At 36.2% G+C, this 18,832-nt stretch overlaps 1 protein-coding gene across 6 annotated transcripts in view; it reads left to right on the forward strand.

Moving 5' to 3' along the window:
- The window catches only part of LOC138696489 (myb-like protein X), a 56,423-nt gene that overhangs the window by 14,692 nt on the left and 22,899 nt on the right, over positions 1-18,832 (forward strand). For all 6 annotated transcript variants that reach the window (XM_069821515.1, XM_069821511.1, XM_069821516.1 and 3 more), the window contains 3 exons: positions 10,560-10,799; positions 15,013-15,150; positions 18,067-18,300. In XM_069821515.1, the coding sequence (XP_069677616.1) occupies positions 10,560-10,799; positions 15,013-15,150; positions 18,067-18,300 (612 nt within the window). The remainder of the gene's footprint in view (positions 1-10,559; positions 10,800-15,012; positions 15,151-18,066; positions 18,301-18,832) is intronic.

The raw sequence follows: 18,832 nt of genomic DNA on the forward strand, positions 1-18,832 counted from the left end.
TGGACTTATAATCCTGTGGACCCAGATTCGATCCCTGATGTACTCCCAATTTATAATTTGTGTTGGGCAAGCCTGTGGTCTGAGCAGCACAGGGGTTTTCTCTGAGAGTTCCAGTTCCACAGTGGCATCCTGGCAAATCTTCATGGGCCGCATTCTTGTTTATTAGCACGGGCTTCCAGTGGATGATCAGGAAACTAACGTTTTTCGTATTCATAAACCAGTGTTAGCGATATATGATAATCCCGTACAAGTAACCAGTCGACAGCTGGGGCTAGTTAACAAGTTAGTGGGCCAGCGAAATGTCTTTGAATAGCACCTCAATTGTCTTATCATGGTTGTAGCGTAGACCAGTTTTCTGTAGTATACTCTGGGCAATGACTCAGTAAATTGATGTAGACCAGCTATTTTCAACTGATGTGCCGCAAGAAAATTAAAAAGTGAAGGTTAGCTTACCAAAAATTTAAAAAATAAGAGGAAAAGAGTAGTAAAAACAAAGTGAATCCATAAGAGTCAATATTCAGCGAATGTAACACAAGTCACTATGGCACACCCTTGGCATTGACTCTGTCGGTAAATTGATCTAGACCAGCCATTTCCAACCAGTGAGAAAATTAAAATCGTAAAGATTATTGTACTAAAAATTGAAAAAATAAAAGAGAAAAGAATAGTAAAAGCAAAACTTCACAAGAGTCAACATTCAGTAAACACAATTTAATTTGCAAATGGCAGACAAGAGAATGACTGACGTGCAGCCAGGGTTGCCAGTTCAGTAAAGTTAGAATATCATTTCAGCCTTGAATTGAATTTGAATTTCAGGTAGGGGCACTACAACCCATTACTGCGACCTTATTAGAACTATTGCACTGACCCTCAAACTAGGCACATTCCCGAACCACATCAGCTGGCGACACTTAAGGTTCACTGTGTACCCAGGTTCATAGCAGGCAACCCCACTCATCCGTAGGCCAGCACTCTCCATGTGTCACCAGCTGACATTCTTGGAATAATGTGGATGCCTAATATAAACAGGAGAACTTAGAGAAAAGCTCAAACTGCGACACTTTTCCACTATGGACCAATCTTAAAAAATGTTTTATTTTATTTATTTTTTTTTTTTTTTCTGAAAAATCTTCCCTCCTAGATAAGAAGAATTGGTTTAGATTGAGTGCGTTGTGAGATTTTAAATTACAGCTTTCGTGTCACATGTTCAAAGAGGTTGGAAAATGCTTGTCTAGTCAATAAGTCTGTACATACAATTTCTTGTAAACTTTCGGCCAGATTTTCTTAAGAGTCAATTGATCTAAGAAAGATACGAGCAGTATAATAATAATGACAATGACCCACTGCCTGTTGTGCACTCAAGTCTGGTCAGTCTCTGTCACAGTTAAGTGGTCTCTGCTTTCCTGCACTAATCACATCTATGAGCCACTCATGGAATAGGAACAGTGAATAAAATGTTAAGAGCCCTCCATTGGGAAAAGAAAAAAAGTCTTCATTTGAAATCAGAAAGCATAACATTGAACTCAAATTCCACTTAACTTGCAGTTCCTTGCATAAGATGAAAGTGTGTATAAAATGAGCTTCCAGTTTATCCCCAGATCCATATGCTTTGGGAAGTACTACTGGGTTCAAAAAGTTCCCGGAATTTTACTACCATTTTTCGTATTAATATATAACAAGGGATATTATACATTTGTTTTGTTGGTAACATTCATGATGTCATTTCCTTAAAGTTTGTTGATAATGGCGATTGTTGGTTTTGAGTTTTAGGCAATTGTTTATCATAGTGTTTTGTTTGTTCGTCGCATTTTGTAATTATGTCCACAGAGCAACGTACAAACATAAAGTTCTGTGTTTTGTTACACAAAACTCCTGCAGAGACATTAAGATTGTTGGAAGAAGCATATGGCGAAGCAGCAATGAAAAAATCTCAAGTGTATGCCTGGCATAAATGCTTTTCTGGTGGCCGCGATAGCATCAAAGATGACGTACACAGCGGCCGACCAACAACTGCAACAAATGAAGCAATCGCTCAGTGTGTGCATAATGTTGTGAGGGACGACCAACGTAAAACCATAAAAGAGATAGCAGCAGAGGTCGGAATATCAGTCGGAAGTGTACACAATGTTCTTCACAAGCATCTCAACATGCATTACATGTCTCAGAAGTTAGTTCCAAAAATGTTGTCTGCAGAACAGAAAGAAACAAGAATGACTCTTGCTGGGGACATGATCAGTATGGCTGATGAAGATGGTGATTTCTTAAACAAAATCATTGCTGGTGATGAAACTTGGTGCTACTTGTACGACCCAGTCCCTAAACGGCAGTCATCTGAGTGGAAATCGAAAACATCTCCCCGGAAGCAAAAATTTCCTAGGGACATTTCCAAAGTCAAAGTTATGTTGGAAGTTTTCTTCAACTCTCAGGGTCTCATCCACCATGAGTTCATTCCAGAAGGTCGTACTGTAACGAAAGAATTGTATGTAGAAATCCTCTGTTGCCTCCGGGACGCAGTGAGAAGGAAACTTCCAGAAAAGTGGGTAGAAAACAACTGGTTCTTTATGCATGACAATGCACCTGCTCATCGCGCAATTATTGTAAAGAATTTTCTTGCCAGGCACAACATAACTGCTTTGGATCACCCATCATACTCTCCTGATCTCTCACCATCTGATTACTTTCTGTTTCCCCGTCTGAAAAGTCATCTGAAAGGATGGAGATTCAATGCTGAAGAGGTTATCGCAAACGCGACGAGAGCACTAAGACGGGTTTCACAAAATGGCTTCCAGGCCTGTTTCCAGGAACTCTACACGCGTTGGCAAAAGTGTGTTGTTGTGGAAGTCAACTATTTTGAAGGGAATGCTGTAGAATAGTGTTTAAAGGTACGTTGTTTCTGTGATACTAGCAAATTCCGGGAACTTTTTGAACCTAGTATGTATTTTTATATGCAGAATTGTTTATTTTTGTCACAAATATTGTATTCTCAATGGCCCCCACTGCAAGCTGTAATGAGTACTTTTTTTTTTTTTAAGAATGCATCATTGTTATAGTGTTAGCATCTCTTGTTGAAACTCGTATGTTAAGCAGGAATGAACTCTATTGTGTTTTAACATTCGTGTCACTTTTAAATATTGATATCCCTAAATTAGAAATGACTACAATATACATATGAGGGGATCCTGAAAATGGAGTCACTGGCATATTTTGTAGCAAAATATTCATGTTTTTCACTATTACAAGGAAAGCATATAAAAATTACGACAGTGCTCAGATGTCAGCACTTGTTTACTGAATGTTCTCTAGATGTATTCACTTTTAGAAACTCATTTTTCACAGAAGTATCCCAGATGGAGTCACACCATTTGTGTTCTGAGCCCCTCATATAGTAGTAGTTGTATGTTATGTAAGTTTATGAAAAACTTATAAATTGTACAGTTTAATGTTTCATTTTTTAGCATTACGAAGAATGCCTTTTGTGTGTAATCCAGAGAACAAAAGTTAATCCTTTTATGTTCGTGCACATTAAATGAAAGGTTTAGTGTATGTTTTGAACCATAGAGGAAATAAACTATAAATGGTAATATCATTCACAGCATGATAAAGGAACTGAATTTTTCTGAAATTCGTAAAACTTCATGCAACTTCCTTTTATAGTAGACTTTCACATACACTTCATGTTTTGCACATAGCTTGTGTGTTTCTACACCTTTACAGCACAAGATATACTAATATACAAAGTTTCTGTTGCGTTTTCATTGGGGTTAGTAATCATTTGTAATTTTTTTTTTGTTACCACTTTTATTGAAAAATCACTGTTTCACACCTGGTTTCTGGAATGACATTTATCTGTACATTAGAGTCCTCTACAGTTTAACGTGCTCTATGGTGCTTCAACTGGTAACTGTCCCTCTGCCTATAGTTACCAGACTGTTGGTACTGGTTCAAATTAATACCGATATGCTGCATTACTGTTTTGTAAACTTCATACTGATAATAAATAATACTGTAGGATACATTTAATTTACTCAATTATAGTTCCAACATGTTAGCATTTTCTTTATATAACTTAAATAGTCTGTTTCTATGATATCAGGACTTGTTTGTAAATATAAGTTCGAATCATCTTCCTCATGAACTTAAAGATTTTTGTCGTTAGACGAATATTTTTTGATTTTGGGTACTCTACCTAGATGCAAAAAATCCTTTGGACTCTAAAAAGTCCATTGAAGACACAGATGAACTGTCTATTGTTGTTGCGCCTTTAGCATCTGCTATATGCATTTAAACAGATTTTTCAGGAGAAAGAAAAACATCACTTTTAATTCCCTTGATTTTCACAGCTACTTTCGGTATAATTTCATAATTTTTCATGTATTGATTGAAGTACATGTCTAGCATTAAGGCTGCTGCAGCTGACTGGTTCCATCTAGCACTGTCTCCAGTAGTATTATTTACGTTGTTCACGCCAAATACCAACAATAATTGTTTTTTTTTTTTTATCATTCTGTGATTGAGATGGCTATGTACACATACACTATCGTCTACCTGAAAGTTCTGCAATGAGCACCTAATATAGAGTTCACTGTGCACCTATTAGCAGTGTTACTTCAGAAAATGTCCACGAACTAAAGTATATATATATATATATATATATATATATATATATATATATATATATAACGAAAAATCAATAAAATATTAGTGAAGGCCTCAATTGACGAGCTGTATCTACTAAACATAGTTATCTGAACTATTTGTTGCCAGTGCTGGTAAATCTACATTTAGCTTCCTATAAACCCATGAAAGTTATTAGTGCAGTAAAATATATATATATATATATATATATATATATATATATATATATATATATAAGAACTGTTATATAACTCACTGTTATCTGAGGCGTATCTTTAGTATGAAGGGTGGTTGATTTTCAGATGTCTGCAAAGTTCAATAGGGACATAGAGTTGTAAGCTAGAACCTGTATTTTGTTGCATACAATGCACTGTGCATTGGAAACATCCTCAAACAATGGTAAAGTTTAATGATTCTGTATTTACACTGTTCTAAACTCTAGACTTCTCCATTGTTGCCGACACATTATTTTCGTACGTGTTTAATAGTAGTGTCTGTTCTCTCATGGTTCTGGAATAATGGTGTGTTGGCAATATGAACGAGTTCGAAAATCTAGGAGAATTTTCAACATCTGTGCATATAATTATGCAGGTATTTAAATAACTCTCCAACCTTTTCATTTCTCTCCCTACCTTCAAGTAACAGGATGGGTGTGATAGCATGATATCTTTGAAATATAAAAGGCCGGGAAATGTTTGCTAGTTCTGAGCAAATAACTGTCGTGTAGGTTTACAGTATTGCTGTCAGATGTATCGGCAACAATGTAATGTGTTCCTGGTAAGTTTTAACCCACTCGTAAGTAATAGTAATCCAAAGCCTGTTTTTCAGAGGCATCCGCAGATTTTTTAATGTGACCTATTGACCTTCATTTACGCCTTCTAATTTTGGATTTCAATTGGTTCTTCTGCTAGTCTCGCAGATTTTCTTTTTATTACTGGCCAGTGCATGTTCAAGTTTCTCTGTAAACATCTGTTTTATAAAGGTTTGCAATTTTGATTTAATATTGTTGGATACCCAAGTTTCTAAACATATTATAGAAGCACAGCTTTGACCTTGCTTTTAAGACTGTGGTCTGAGTTTCTGGCTAGAGTTCATGAGGTTGAACGGTCTGAAACTTAGGTTAAGTTTAGATTTAAGACCTCTCATAACGCCACATAATCCTGATCATCGTACCATATCATTGGGATAATGTAACTCCACCTTCCAGGCACCTCATCCTTAGAAGTGGGTTAGACCTAAGCCACCATCAGGAGAGATCAGACATGTCGAAAGACAATCTGGTGGTGTTAGGGGAAAAAGAACAATTTTTAAAGATCTCTAATTTAGTTTTTTGGGGATCCATTGAATTCCATTTATAAATGAGGTTTGTTCCATATAAATTTGTTTCTACAGAAAAGAAAAACATAGAGTATTTCTTCTTTCTCTACTTATCCAGTTTTAAGAGAGAAATGGAGAATTTCTGTATTTAAATAGACCAAAATTAGGTTATCTTTGATCCCCTAAGATGGCATCCGGAATCTGTAATTTGCATTTTAAAGAATGTGATTTCAATAGGTGTGCAACAAAGTTAACGATTTTAATGTTGAAAGGTTATGCTGCCTGTAAACAGAAAAAAAAAATGTCATATGTCTGATGAAACTGAGGAAGAGGTCATTTCCGAAATGAAGCTATTACCTCCAACATCAAAGAAAATAACGAAAATACTTCTACAGATGATTGAAAAATTTAATAACTCTAGTGGATAGTACAAGTGCCTCAAATGACATAGGAATTAGTCCCATTTATTGACCGCAGGTGAAGTGTATATTGAAAAAAAAAATGTTGAGACAAACTATATACTTTTTGGGTTTCTGGCACATTATCAGCCTATTGAGGTGTGTGGATATAAAAGGAATAAGTTGTCAAAATACCCTGCAGGCCAAAAGTTTCCAGACACCTTGAAATTTCCGCACATATATACATTTAACTTTTTTTTTGTTAATGAGAGGGAAAAGAAATACAATTAATTCTAAGAGAATTTCACACGATATTTATTATAGTGATCATGAAACACATTTACAACATTAGAAATTCCATTTTAGTTGTTTAGAAGGCAAATTAGCATTACACTTTCTTTTCATCAAAGAATCGTCCCTGTGCTCGAATGATATTCTTGACCACTCTTGGTATCCTTTCCACCAGTTTCTCCAAAGCTGTTGCTGGAATTTCATTCCAGGTAGACTCCAGAATGTTCCACAGACTTTCTTCTGATGTGAGACACATACTATGTACACTGTGGTCCAGCTCTTTCCACTGGAGTTCAATTGGATTTAGATCTGGTGGCTGAGGTGGCCATTCCATTTTCACGACTTCTCCTGCTTCTTCCTTATGCTTTAAGTAATTCTTGCAAAGTTTGGATGTGTGCTTGGGATCGTTGTCTTGTTGCAAGACGAAGCCACGTCCATTCAATTGCCGGCCAGATGGTAGTGCGCAGCTGAAGATTATGCGATGGTAGCCATTTTGATTGAAGATGTCCTTTATTCTGTGCAGCATACCAACTCCGTTGTAAGAAAAACATACCCAGACCATCACTGAACCACCTCCATGTTTGACTGTTGTGGTAATACAGTCAGAGTGCATCTTTTCATTGGAAGACCGATGAACATGGACACTATGTCTATTGCCAAACACTTCAAACTTTGATTCTTCTGTCCACAAGACACTTTTCTAGTCCTCAAGAGTCCACTCATTGTGTGCTACAGTCCATTTCAGTCTTTTCTGCCTATTGATATGCCTTAGCAAAGGCTTTCTCACTGCTACCCTACTCTTACAGTTGGCTTCCTTTAGACGATGTTTAACTGTAGTTAAGAAATGTTTTTGTGCCATGACTGTTATTGAAGTCTGCTTGTAGTTCAGGTTCTGTCAGCCTGTTCGTTTTGCTCGACACACTAATTGACTTATCCTCCACTTCATTAGTGACACTGGGTCTCCCACTTCATTGCCTGTCCTTGTTGGAACCACTTTGCATCAGCCTTTGAATAGCATCATTGACAGTAGAACGAGAAATTTTTAGGTTTACTGCTATATCCCTTATTGAATATCCTCTGCACATGCAAAACAAATTATACAGTATATTATTTTAATGTACCGAAGTACATATGTTTCCATGCAGATATTCTGCGTCATTGTACGATGAAAGAGTAATGGAATAGAGAAAAATTCTCTCCGTTCCACTACTCTTTCATAAAACAAATTGCCTGAGATGTTGATAAAGCGTCGTAAAATAACCTACTAAAATAATTTAAAAAAAAATGAAACAAATTGTGTCTGTAGTGAAAACTTTAAACTATATCTAGGTGAAATGTCAACATCCCAACTGCAATACCAACACAAACAAATATTGTGCCTTACTTCTGATCCACCCTCATACATATATTTACATCACAATAAAACAAAGTTGACTTTATTTGCAAACTCTGTAGTCTTTCTTGTAAGTTTTAACTATCTCACTTTTGAGAACTGGTCATTTTCCACCTTTCATTGCAATTTTGCATTTGAGTTGGTTTTGCTTTTTAACTAACTTCACTCCCTACACCACATTCACTCAGGACTAACCATTATTTTGTATCATTGAACATACAATTTTCCATGGCCTGTGATGAGAAGAGTAAAATGTGGTGTTACCATGATGGTTTTTTAAAGCCTAATCTTAACTTTGGGGAAGAATGTCTTGATTACTTCAGCCTTTCTCGTCATTTGCCATTCCCTGTTCCACCTATTTTTGTTTCCATTTCGTGATGTGCCTCTGTAATTCTTACCCTTAACCATGCTGAGTTCCTCAGTGAGGGCTTTGATTCCCTCTGAGGAGAGAGACTTCATTACCAGGCTTCACATGTTTGTCAGAAGAGCTATATTGGATGAAGTAGTTTCTCCTTGTACATTAATGGCGCAAGCAGATTACAGAACCTCTATGAGTTTTGACTTGCGTTATGTAGAAGTGCACATTATTATATATGTTTGTATGTCGATGAGTTCATTGTGATCTCGTTCATAGAAGAGGTGCACCAGGAGACAAATGCCGCCATCAATATCTACACTGCAGTTGTTTATTTCGGAATTTGGAAATTATTATTCTTGTTTAAGGAATGGTAACATATTCTTAGAATTATACTTTTTGTTATTATAATAGTAGTAATTTCAATAAATAGGTGTAAATTATTGTTTGTATTACATTTATTATCAAATTATTAATTCTGAAATTCAATTTTAATCAATAGCGTGGCAAACGTATTCGTTCAAAACATTTTGATTGTGCAAACCATTGAAATTAAGTTGCAGTGTTGTCCTTTTATGCTCCATTATTTACATTCACCTTAAGCCTACTGTACTGTTATGTGAATTGGATGGCACCAAGGAGATTTTTTATTGAGACCCCCGGTATCATGTTTCATATCATAACTAAGGGGAATAAATGTCATTCTCTGCAGTGTCCAAATATAAAGGGATGTTCAGAAATTCATTTGGTTGAGGCCTAGTGCTTAGGAGGTTCTTTAGTGGTACTGCATCTTTAATCACCATTTTGTCTGCATAATTGTTATGCTGTTGGCTGCATATGTTTGAACTTTTTTTTTTTTTCGGCATATGGAAGTCTTCTTAATTCCTTGCCTCCTTCCTCCCTTTGCATGTCCTTACTGTTGAGTTGCGTGGTTGGATGTGTGATGGAGAAGTTTTGTTTGTGTATTGGTGGTAATTTCGCATCGTGTTATTTAAATTTATTTTTATTTTTCATTTGTGATAACTATTGAACTCTCCAACTTACAACTCTCGTTACAATTCGGTAAACAGTGTATAAAAATTGTGCTGATTGAAATATCATTTTAGAATAATCCCATAGTAATTTGTGGAGTGACAGCCCATAAAGGGCCAAAGGTGACTGGCACTGCTGGGCTACATCCACATGCCTCGGTAACGTGATCTGCAGGATTATTTCCTTCCTCCCTTTAGTCGTTACAGCTGGTTTTCGAAACCAGATTTTACTGCCTAGCATAGCTCTCCAAAATCATCACGATGCTGGGTGGGCATCTATACTATACACTGGTCGAAATTTCAAGAGTACTTCTTCCCCACGAGGACTCAGATCCAATACTCATTCTGTAATGTGAATCCAGGCATGATTTTTTAAACCACGGTGATACAGTTTAGGACTATTCCATAGTGTTTTGGTTAATGCTACTGGTGGTATTGGTCCGAATCTACTACAACGTTCCCCCCCCCCCCCCGCCCCCATAAAAACAGTCCTAAAAGAAATGTAATTCATAGGACATGACTGCACCAGTTCAACTGTCTGCTCAGGTTATCCTTAAAGGGCTTATTAACAACCTTGAGCCAGTCAGCCACCAACTGTTACTCAGCCTTTCCTCTGTGCTCGAAATATAACGCCAGAAGGAGTAATTATTTTTTTAGGGAGGATGTAACACAGTGTAGTGACTGGTTGCTTTTGAAGGGGATCATGTTTTGACCGCAATAATGTGATGTAAAAACTCAGTGTGTAGTTGCTGGTGGAGTGAATATTTACAACATGGATTAAGATTAACAGTGACTTGTGAAGTGATGAAGTGCTGTATTTTTCGTAACATGGTTGTGGTTGAGATTAGATAACTTTTGTGGTAGACTTCCTTCTATTCCATATGAGTATAGAAATGTAGGTCGTATTATATTGAGATATTTATTTTTCCATATAGAACATCTGGAAACTTTGGTCGTAATTTATATTAGAGATCGTGCTAGATTCAGGCCATAATGATGTGTGGTATTCTTACATGAGAGAACTCCTTGTAGTTTTCCAAAAGTGAATGCAGTCCATCCTGTTTTTTTTATTTTTGAGGACATAAAAATATTTGCTTTTTGAAGTGCATTACATTAGACACATTCTGATTTTTTAACAGGTTGATGGAGATGATGATGAGGAGGAAGAGGATGATGATGAATTGGAGGAAGGTGAAACTCCTGATAAGAAAGAAAAGACGAAGAAAGAAAAGAAAAAAGAACCCAAACCTTCAGGCAAGGATGAGGAGAGAGAGGAAGGAGAGGAAGTTGATGATGATGAGGATGATGACGATGATGCAGGTTCTCTGTCTGGCTCTCCTTCCAAGAAGTCTGATATGAAGAATGATGGGGGTGTTCATGTAAGCCGTTTCATTACTCTATTTATCATATGTGAGCCTACCTTCAGTGAAGACTGTTTCAATTGCCAAGTAGTGTTTCCAAGTTTCATTGTCGAGTATTGAATTCTCTGAAGTCCTCAACTGCCTAAACCTAATTTTAGAGAAGAAAGTTGTAGAAATCCCGAGCTATGATTTGTCAAAGGAGTTTCCCTTTGTTTATTTTCGTTCTGCTTCAGAATAACGTTAAAATATCGTAATACTTTGTGCAGACATCGCTTTTCATCCTGTGTTAGGCTTCGGCCACAGTGCAAGCGGCACGTTGCGTTGAGTGGCGGCGTGGATGAATCACAAATGCATGTTAGCAAATGCAGCTGGCCATAGTGTGAGCGGAGCGGCATTTTGGAGGGGAAGTTGGTTCAAGGACAATGCTACACGCCGCTGGCCGCTCGCTCTTGTTTGAGATTTTAGCGGCGCCGCTCACATTGCAAGTATGAATTGTCAAGAAATGAGAAAGAAGTTATCATTTAAGAAGTGAAAACCCGAATATTCCTGTGGAATAATTGGGAGAAGAACTTCAAAAACCTCTCCATGACTAGGAATATGTAGAAAGACATTTTACTGAACGCGAATAATATTTTTATATGTAATATTATTATTATTATTATTATTATTATTATTATTATTATTATTATTATTATTATACTTCGTAGAATATTGTCGAGATAAACACTCAGTACTGCATACACTGCATAAACATATTCCAACTCCGAAATAAAGGTACAATCATATGATTTAAATATTTCTGTTGTTACGATTAACCATCGTTAAAGCAAAGAAATACCGGTACGATTAAAACTATTAGGTTAAAAGTAATTATTTACAATCTCATACAAGAATATTGACACTTCTGTTATGAAAAAATACAATCTATTAAGTACAAATTATGTTATATTAACATCTGCGACTGATTGAAATAATCAGTGAATTTATCCTTATTTTGTCTATCAAATTCACTGCAACTATTATTCCTGCGATCTGAGTTCTAATGAGTTTGCACATCATCAGTTCTGTAAATTTGTAAAGTCGTTTCATGATAATGCAGATCATTCTTTGTCGCAATCTTTTCTCAGATGGAAGATTATAATATGTGCTGGCTCTTTTCACATTTGTGTCCATATTTCTATTCGTGAATCGCCACTTAGCACGCAATATTCTGAAAGCACATCCCACGTATTATTTTTCGAACACTAGATAAACGTTGATTAAAATTTTCCCTTCTAGGCGTTAGTTCTCTCACTAGATATTGCCTCAAAAGATAAAGTTTTAGAGGATAGGCTTCATCTATACTAATAATAAATCTGTAGCCAAAATTTTTCTGGTAATTTTCGATTTTCCAAAAATAATTGGTCCTAACATATATAATTAACCTTCCTGAAACCGAAAATAGCTTTTTTGAAATTTTTGTCTGTCTGTCTGTCTGTCTGTCTGGATGTTTGTTACTTTTTCACGCGATAATGGCTGAACCGATTTATATGAAAATTGGAATATAAATTAAGTTCGTTTCAACTTAGAATTTAGGCTATATGGCATTCAAAATATTTTATTTAAAAGGGGGGTTATAAGGGGGCTTGAATTAAATAAATCGAAATATCTCCCTTATTATTAATTTTCATGAAAAATATTACATGGCAAACGTTTCTTTAAAAATAATTTCCGATAAGTTTTATTCTATACAAAATTTGGATAGGACTGATATTTAATGAGATAAATGAGTTTCAAAATTACAATAACAACTCCATCTAAGGTGGTCGGTGTAATGAAATAAAAAACAAATGACTCCGTCTATAAGGGGCCTTGGATAGCAACAATCGAAAGCTATTAAACATAACCTACAGAAAATGTTTCTGTGTTTGTATGAAGTAATATCGGAAGCTAAATTAACCGATTTGTATAATTAATTATTAGTTCACCATTGGAAAGTGTAGTTTCTCTAGATGGACATAATGCTATAATGTTATTACAGTAACTTCTGAGTGAATCTAGGACAGGTAAAATTAAAATAGCTTCTTATGCACAGAAAACTTGATAGGCTATTCTGTACATTCGTTTCCTGTATTTCCTAAAATAATTTCATGACCAAATGAATGGTCTCTGGACCAAAATGATCGCATTTTAATTTTTTTAATACAATTTAAATTAAGTAACATGATAAACGATTTATCCTTCTATCGAATGTTCCCTGGATCAAATGTGCTATTTTAATTATGTAATTACTGTATATTTATTTCTAACGGGTGCAGCGGAGCGCACAGGTACGGCTAGTCTCCAATAAGTAAAAGTGATACCGTTACATGTGAGTTCGATAGTTCAGGCACATTGAACCTGTTGGTCTCCAACAAATTGAGAAGTGTAAAGTTGTGAAAATGCCTCCATCACTGTGTTTTCTTCTCCCCACCAAATCAATGGTTAAAATGTTTAGTCTGCGCCAGCAATACTCTGAAGTAATACTACGTAAATTAAAATATCTGGAACCGAATTTATCAGGACCCTTTACCTGACCATGCTTTTCGTCATTTGTTACGAAGCAATTTGAGAATCACAACGTTCGTAGTAATCACTGACTACTTCGTTTAATTTTTCTTTATTTGGTTATGGTATAAATTCTTTAATCAATTCATTTTAGATTACCTCACACGTTTCTCTTGCCATTGCTGTAAATTTTCCAACCCTGAAGGAAAATGCCAGTAATCGCAATGATGTCCCTGTGGCAAAAATAAGTGGTAGAATTTAAAAGATAAATTTGAGAAGGAACTCCAGAAGCTCCCAAAGATATGAAGCGGTTCCGAAGCTCTTAAATCACTACATCGTTATGGACGTTTTTCGACCTGACGCTGTTTATGAAGGACGTCGTCCTTTCTGATAGGACTGTAGGAAATCTTTCCTTCCAGGAGATCCCATCGACTCCAAACCGTCCTGATTTGTGGGAAAGTAAAGACAATTGTCAGCAATGATAATGTATCACTTCAGACGAATATGTCTTCGAATGCCTCAACACCAAAGCCAAGGGCTCGAATATAAATCTAAATTATTTAAATATATATTATATAAAAATATATTTCTGTTAAATCTATTTATCAATAATTAGTTATTTAAAATAGTACCTTATATACAGTGGTCCTGAGCTTAATTTTTAATGTCTCTTTTGCCGCATATGAAAAGTAATAATTATAAGTGCATTGGAAAAATTAAAATTGCACAGCACACAATTGTAAAAAGTTCTAAATGCAATAAACCAAAATGAAAAAATTTAAAATATTGAAAACTGCTCATTTCTAATGTTAAATTTTCGTAAGTATAAACATGCGTTTTTTGCCATGTAAGATGCAGCCCATGCAATTATTCGTAATGAATGAAACTTAATTCCATCAACACAAACATTTAAGGATTCGTGGGACTATTTTTATTTAATTTAATTTATATGCAGTATAGCCTACCTGCATCATTGTTCGAAGAATGCATGATCCCGTGTCTTTAACTTAAAATAATTTTATTTTAATATAATGATTAGCCATTGTGCAATAGTGATAGATCTCCGAAATTTGATGGCTTGCTTCTGTAATCGCTGTAGAAAATAGTCGAAAGTTGTAATAGGCATGCGAGTATACTTCAAATATCTATCTGGAAATGTCCCTAATTCTCCGTACAAACGATGAAATTCTCAGAGTTTCACATCTCTTATTAAATGGATGAACATAAAATTCTCTTCCATTCCTATTTGAAGCTGTTCTTTCTAGATAAGAATTGCCTAAAAGCAAACACTGTCATGATCTCATCTCCACGCTGCACCGCTCGCCAACTCTGCGCTGTATGGCCACACCAACGCTCTTTCCTCCCCACTCCTCAATTTTTCGAGAGCGGTACCTTGCCACTTGCACTGTGGCCGAAGCCTTAGAGTGGACATCCACATCATAATAGTCATCTCATACTTCAGAACAAAGTACTTTTTAATCAGTCATAATATTGTAATCTTGTATCTCAATCTAGTGAACTTGATAGATCGAAACAAATTGTTAAATGAAATATTCAATAAACATAAAAAATAATAACTTCAATATCCTTCATGCTTATTAAAGTTGAAATTAGTAATAGTCTTCAGACTTCTATACATTTACAAGAAGATTATTCTGTGTTAAAGTCAAGAGTTGTCATTTTTCTAATTGTGTATTAATTTCAGGTTACAATCAAGCAGGATTCAGATGCTCGAGCTGTTAGTGAGGAAGGTCGCAAACGGCTTCCGAGGTCAATGATTACTGGCAAACATTTCATCCCTTTGACATGTCCACAGTGTTATGTGCGCTGCATTACATTCACCGTATGTACATCTGTCAACTGTGGTGCTTCATAAAGTAACCCATTTTGCAATATTAAAATATAAATTGTCACCAATTCAAACCACAGCATTGAAAATAGTACTGTACATCAGACCATTCCAAGTGGACAGCCACCATGATGCCACGTGGCAGCCCTGGGTTCATAGGAGCCATGCCAAAGCCAGCGAGTGGGTGGGAAAGAGGCTGAGAGGGAAGCATGTGTGGAAGGAGTGGAGTGAGCCAGTGAGGTGTAAGGACGGCACATTTTATGACAGAGAAAGAATTCAAGAATTACAACAATCAGCCTGTACAAAATAATGCAACAAAATAATTTTTTCTTCTTTCTTTTTTCTTTAGTTAGGAAGACATCTGACATTTCTTTGATTTCACTAACTTAGTTATGTCAGGGAAAATTGTTTGAGCAGAATGAATTTGTAATGCTGCTTCCAAAGCAACATCAGACAAACATAATCTAGTTTTACTCTTATTGAGGTTCATGATTGAGAATATGTTTTTGCAAAGGTATGTAGAGCCAAACAGCAATTAACTTGCATGTCAGTGTGGGAACTCTTTTTGCCCCAAGTTCTTATAAAACTCAACGAGACCACCTTGAATATTGTAGTATTTATCATTCAAAATTGTGATATTGAAGCATCAATTCTGTTTGGAATTTGACTGAAGCCTGCTCAACATTTACAGAAAAAGGCATTCTAAAAATGTTCACCAAGTTTCTGCATGCAGCTACTAAAGATTGTTTGTGAAGAAAGAGTTGTTGTTGTCTAATGCCAGGCATTTGACAATAAAGTCATTTCACCTCTTGCACTCCAATATTTGGAGTGGTTAAATGGCAAGTTGTAGCCGATTTAAGTGAACGCCATATTTGAATGTTTTGGTGGCTACTTCATTCACACACAACCCCCAGAATGTCTGAAGGACAACACCTGCTGTTGGTCGACGGGTCCACTGGACCTAGTTGGGAGATCTTGTTGATCACCAACTTTCCCTCCTTAAGCCAATGGAGGACGATTTTAGTGCCATAGCAGGTCAGCACTAGGAACAGAAAAGTAGGAAGGAAAGTGAAATGAACCCCTAGGCCTCGAATGCTCTAATACTGTCAGGGTCGAAGAAAGTAACAATTCAGTCAGAGGGCTGGATAGGAAAGGGTAAAGAGAGAATTAGGTATTGAATAGAGGAAAACTTACCAATGCTCTACCAACCGAGCCACCCGGGAACTCTATCAGACACCGATCCAACCCCCCCCTCCCCCCACATCCACAGACCTCAAAGCGGCTGACAACCATCAAGCAAACAACACCGAGTGCACACCAACTTCGTATCACCACAATTTAATAAGTCACACAGAGCCAGCGTGCACCCAATGTTGGTCGCCCGACAGCCGCCAGCCCACCTTGATGCCCGTGGATACAGAGGGAAAAATTGGTCGGCGTCTAATAGAGCTCCCGGGCAGCTCAGTTGCTAGAGCATTGGTACATTTAACCAAAGGTCCCGGGTTCGATGCCCGGCCCCGGAACAACCCTTCCCTCGAAATTATTCAAATTTCATATACACCTTTTACTTGATATGTGTCAGAGGAAGAACAATTGTTTGTATGCATCTGAAGTCTGATTAGTGGAATATGTAGCTAGTGAGCAATGTATGCAATGGAGGGGGAATTGACTCAAATAACGTCACCAGAGAAGGACACAATATCTCTGAAATCGAAATCATGCACTCCTTATCAAACATTCCACCCATAAAAGACTGGCTACTTTTGGTGATATTTAGGGCAACAATATAGCTTGCTGTCCAGCTCTTTCGAAGCTTGGCTCAATGTACTGCGAAAGAAAGGGAAAAATGAAATTTTAATGACATTGTCACTATACAAAAAAATACATAAACGAACAGAAAATCCTGTAATAGTTTAACAAATGTTTTTATAATAATTCTCTTACATTGTAGACACTGTTCAAAATTAAACTTACTATAACCATTGATTTAATTACATTGGCTTTAAGACTACTTAATTAGTAATTGAAATTGTATTTATCTCGTAAGAAGACTGCATTTCGGCATTTAGTTTCGTTATTAATGCCTTTCTCTCTTCGCTGATATGAGCCTGGGTACCAGAATGTTTAACTTCAAAGTGACGCTTAATGTTTTGCCTGTACATTGATATAGTATATTGAACCTTGAACAGTGTTGTCGTCGTATTGGACAACACTATACATGCCCTTGAGGGGTTAAATCCTGAACTGACTGTCGACACACTTCTCTTCATTCTTGTTCACAACAGTTAAGCACAAATGATAGTAAACCATATGGATGAATGATTGACGGAACACACAATCCAGCAATGCCTGAAAAATATCATCGAACAGATGAGGGAAAAGATTAATGATCGCATGCATTTGTACATCATCACAGCCTCAGTGACAGGAGTGGGGGTCCACTCTGGACAGACACATAGCAGGTCTGGGCTCCCTAGCCTTCAAATGCTGTTGGAATGGTCTGCTGTACATGGTACACAGTAGGTATGATGTAGATGGAGGATGGGCAACATTTGCACTCGGATGGATTTGTTTGTATTGCCTGAATTCCAGTGTGGACGAGAAATTACCGGCAAATTTATCCTGGAACCTTCTCATTCATTGACAGAATTCTTTTACATGCTGTAAATGTGTGTTTGTTCCTAATAATGGGTTGTGTATTTTACTTTAATTTAAGATTGATTTTGAAGTACTGTAATCTAGTTGTAGTTTTTACGAATCAAAGAAGGTTTTAATCACGTGGGTGTGCTAGTTGTGTTTGCATAATAGAGCTTTTTAAATTAACTTAGTCCATACAATGTTTACGGTTCTGTGAATGTTTTCATATTAGTTCATATGCTTTTTTTTTTTTTTTTTTTTTTTTTCTACTAGGAATATACTTTGCATCTTTACACTTCAAAGCATACAAACACAATGCGCAAACAGTCTCTGAGACTTAAGCAAACTCTTGCCCGTATGCGCATGGACCAGAGGCAGAAGCAGCGATTTTTGGAAGAATCTGAAGAAGTACATGGATCACTTGCATCTCGCTCCAATTTCTGTCCTATTTGCAAGTTGAACTACAGACAACTAAAATCGAAGCATCAAGCTTCTGAGTCGCATCGAGTAAGTCATAATTTACAGATATCCACATATTCATATATAGGTATATTATTTAGCAGTAATTTTGCATTTCAGTCATATTAATAATATATATTTATGAGAAATTCTTGCAAATTTAAAGTCAAAGCTGTAATAATTTTGTATAATTCCATTGTTCTATCTAAATTAGAGTATGCTGCCATTATCTGGAGCCCAGTTACTAGAAAAAAAATTCAAAATAGATTTCAAAAATGGTATGTTATAGACTTAATAATAATTATCCTACATACGAAAGTTATGCTACAATGCTTCAGCATTTCCATTTTACTAGCTTGCAAATTAGAAGACATTGTTAATCTTTAAACTCTCTTTATAAAATTATTAACAATAAGTTGGATTGTTTTCGTTTATTGTTTTGTATAACATATACACCTAAGCTTTATACAAAATTTTGTAATTTATTTTTCATACCAAAGGCAAAAACTGAATTGCCAAAAATTCCCCAGTTTTCCAAATGTTACAATTATACAATAAATTACATCCTCATCCGAATGTT

Source organism: Periplaneta americana, chromosome 3 (assembly GCF_040183065.1).
Source record: "Periplaneta americana isolate PAMFEO1 chromosome 3, P.americana_PAMFEO1_priV1, whole genome shotgun sequence".
Classification (NCBI taxonomy): Eukaryota; Metazoa; Arthropoda; class Insecta; order Blattodea; family Blattidae; genus Periplaneta; species Periplaneta americana.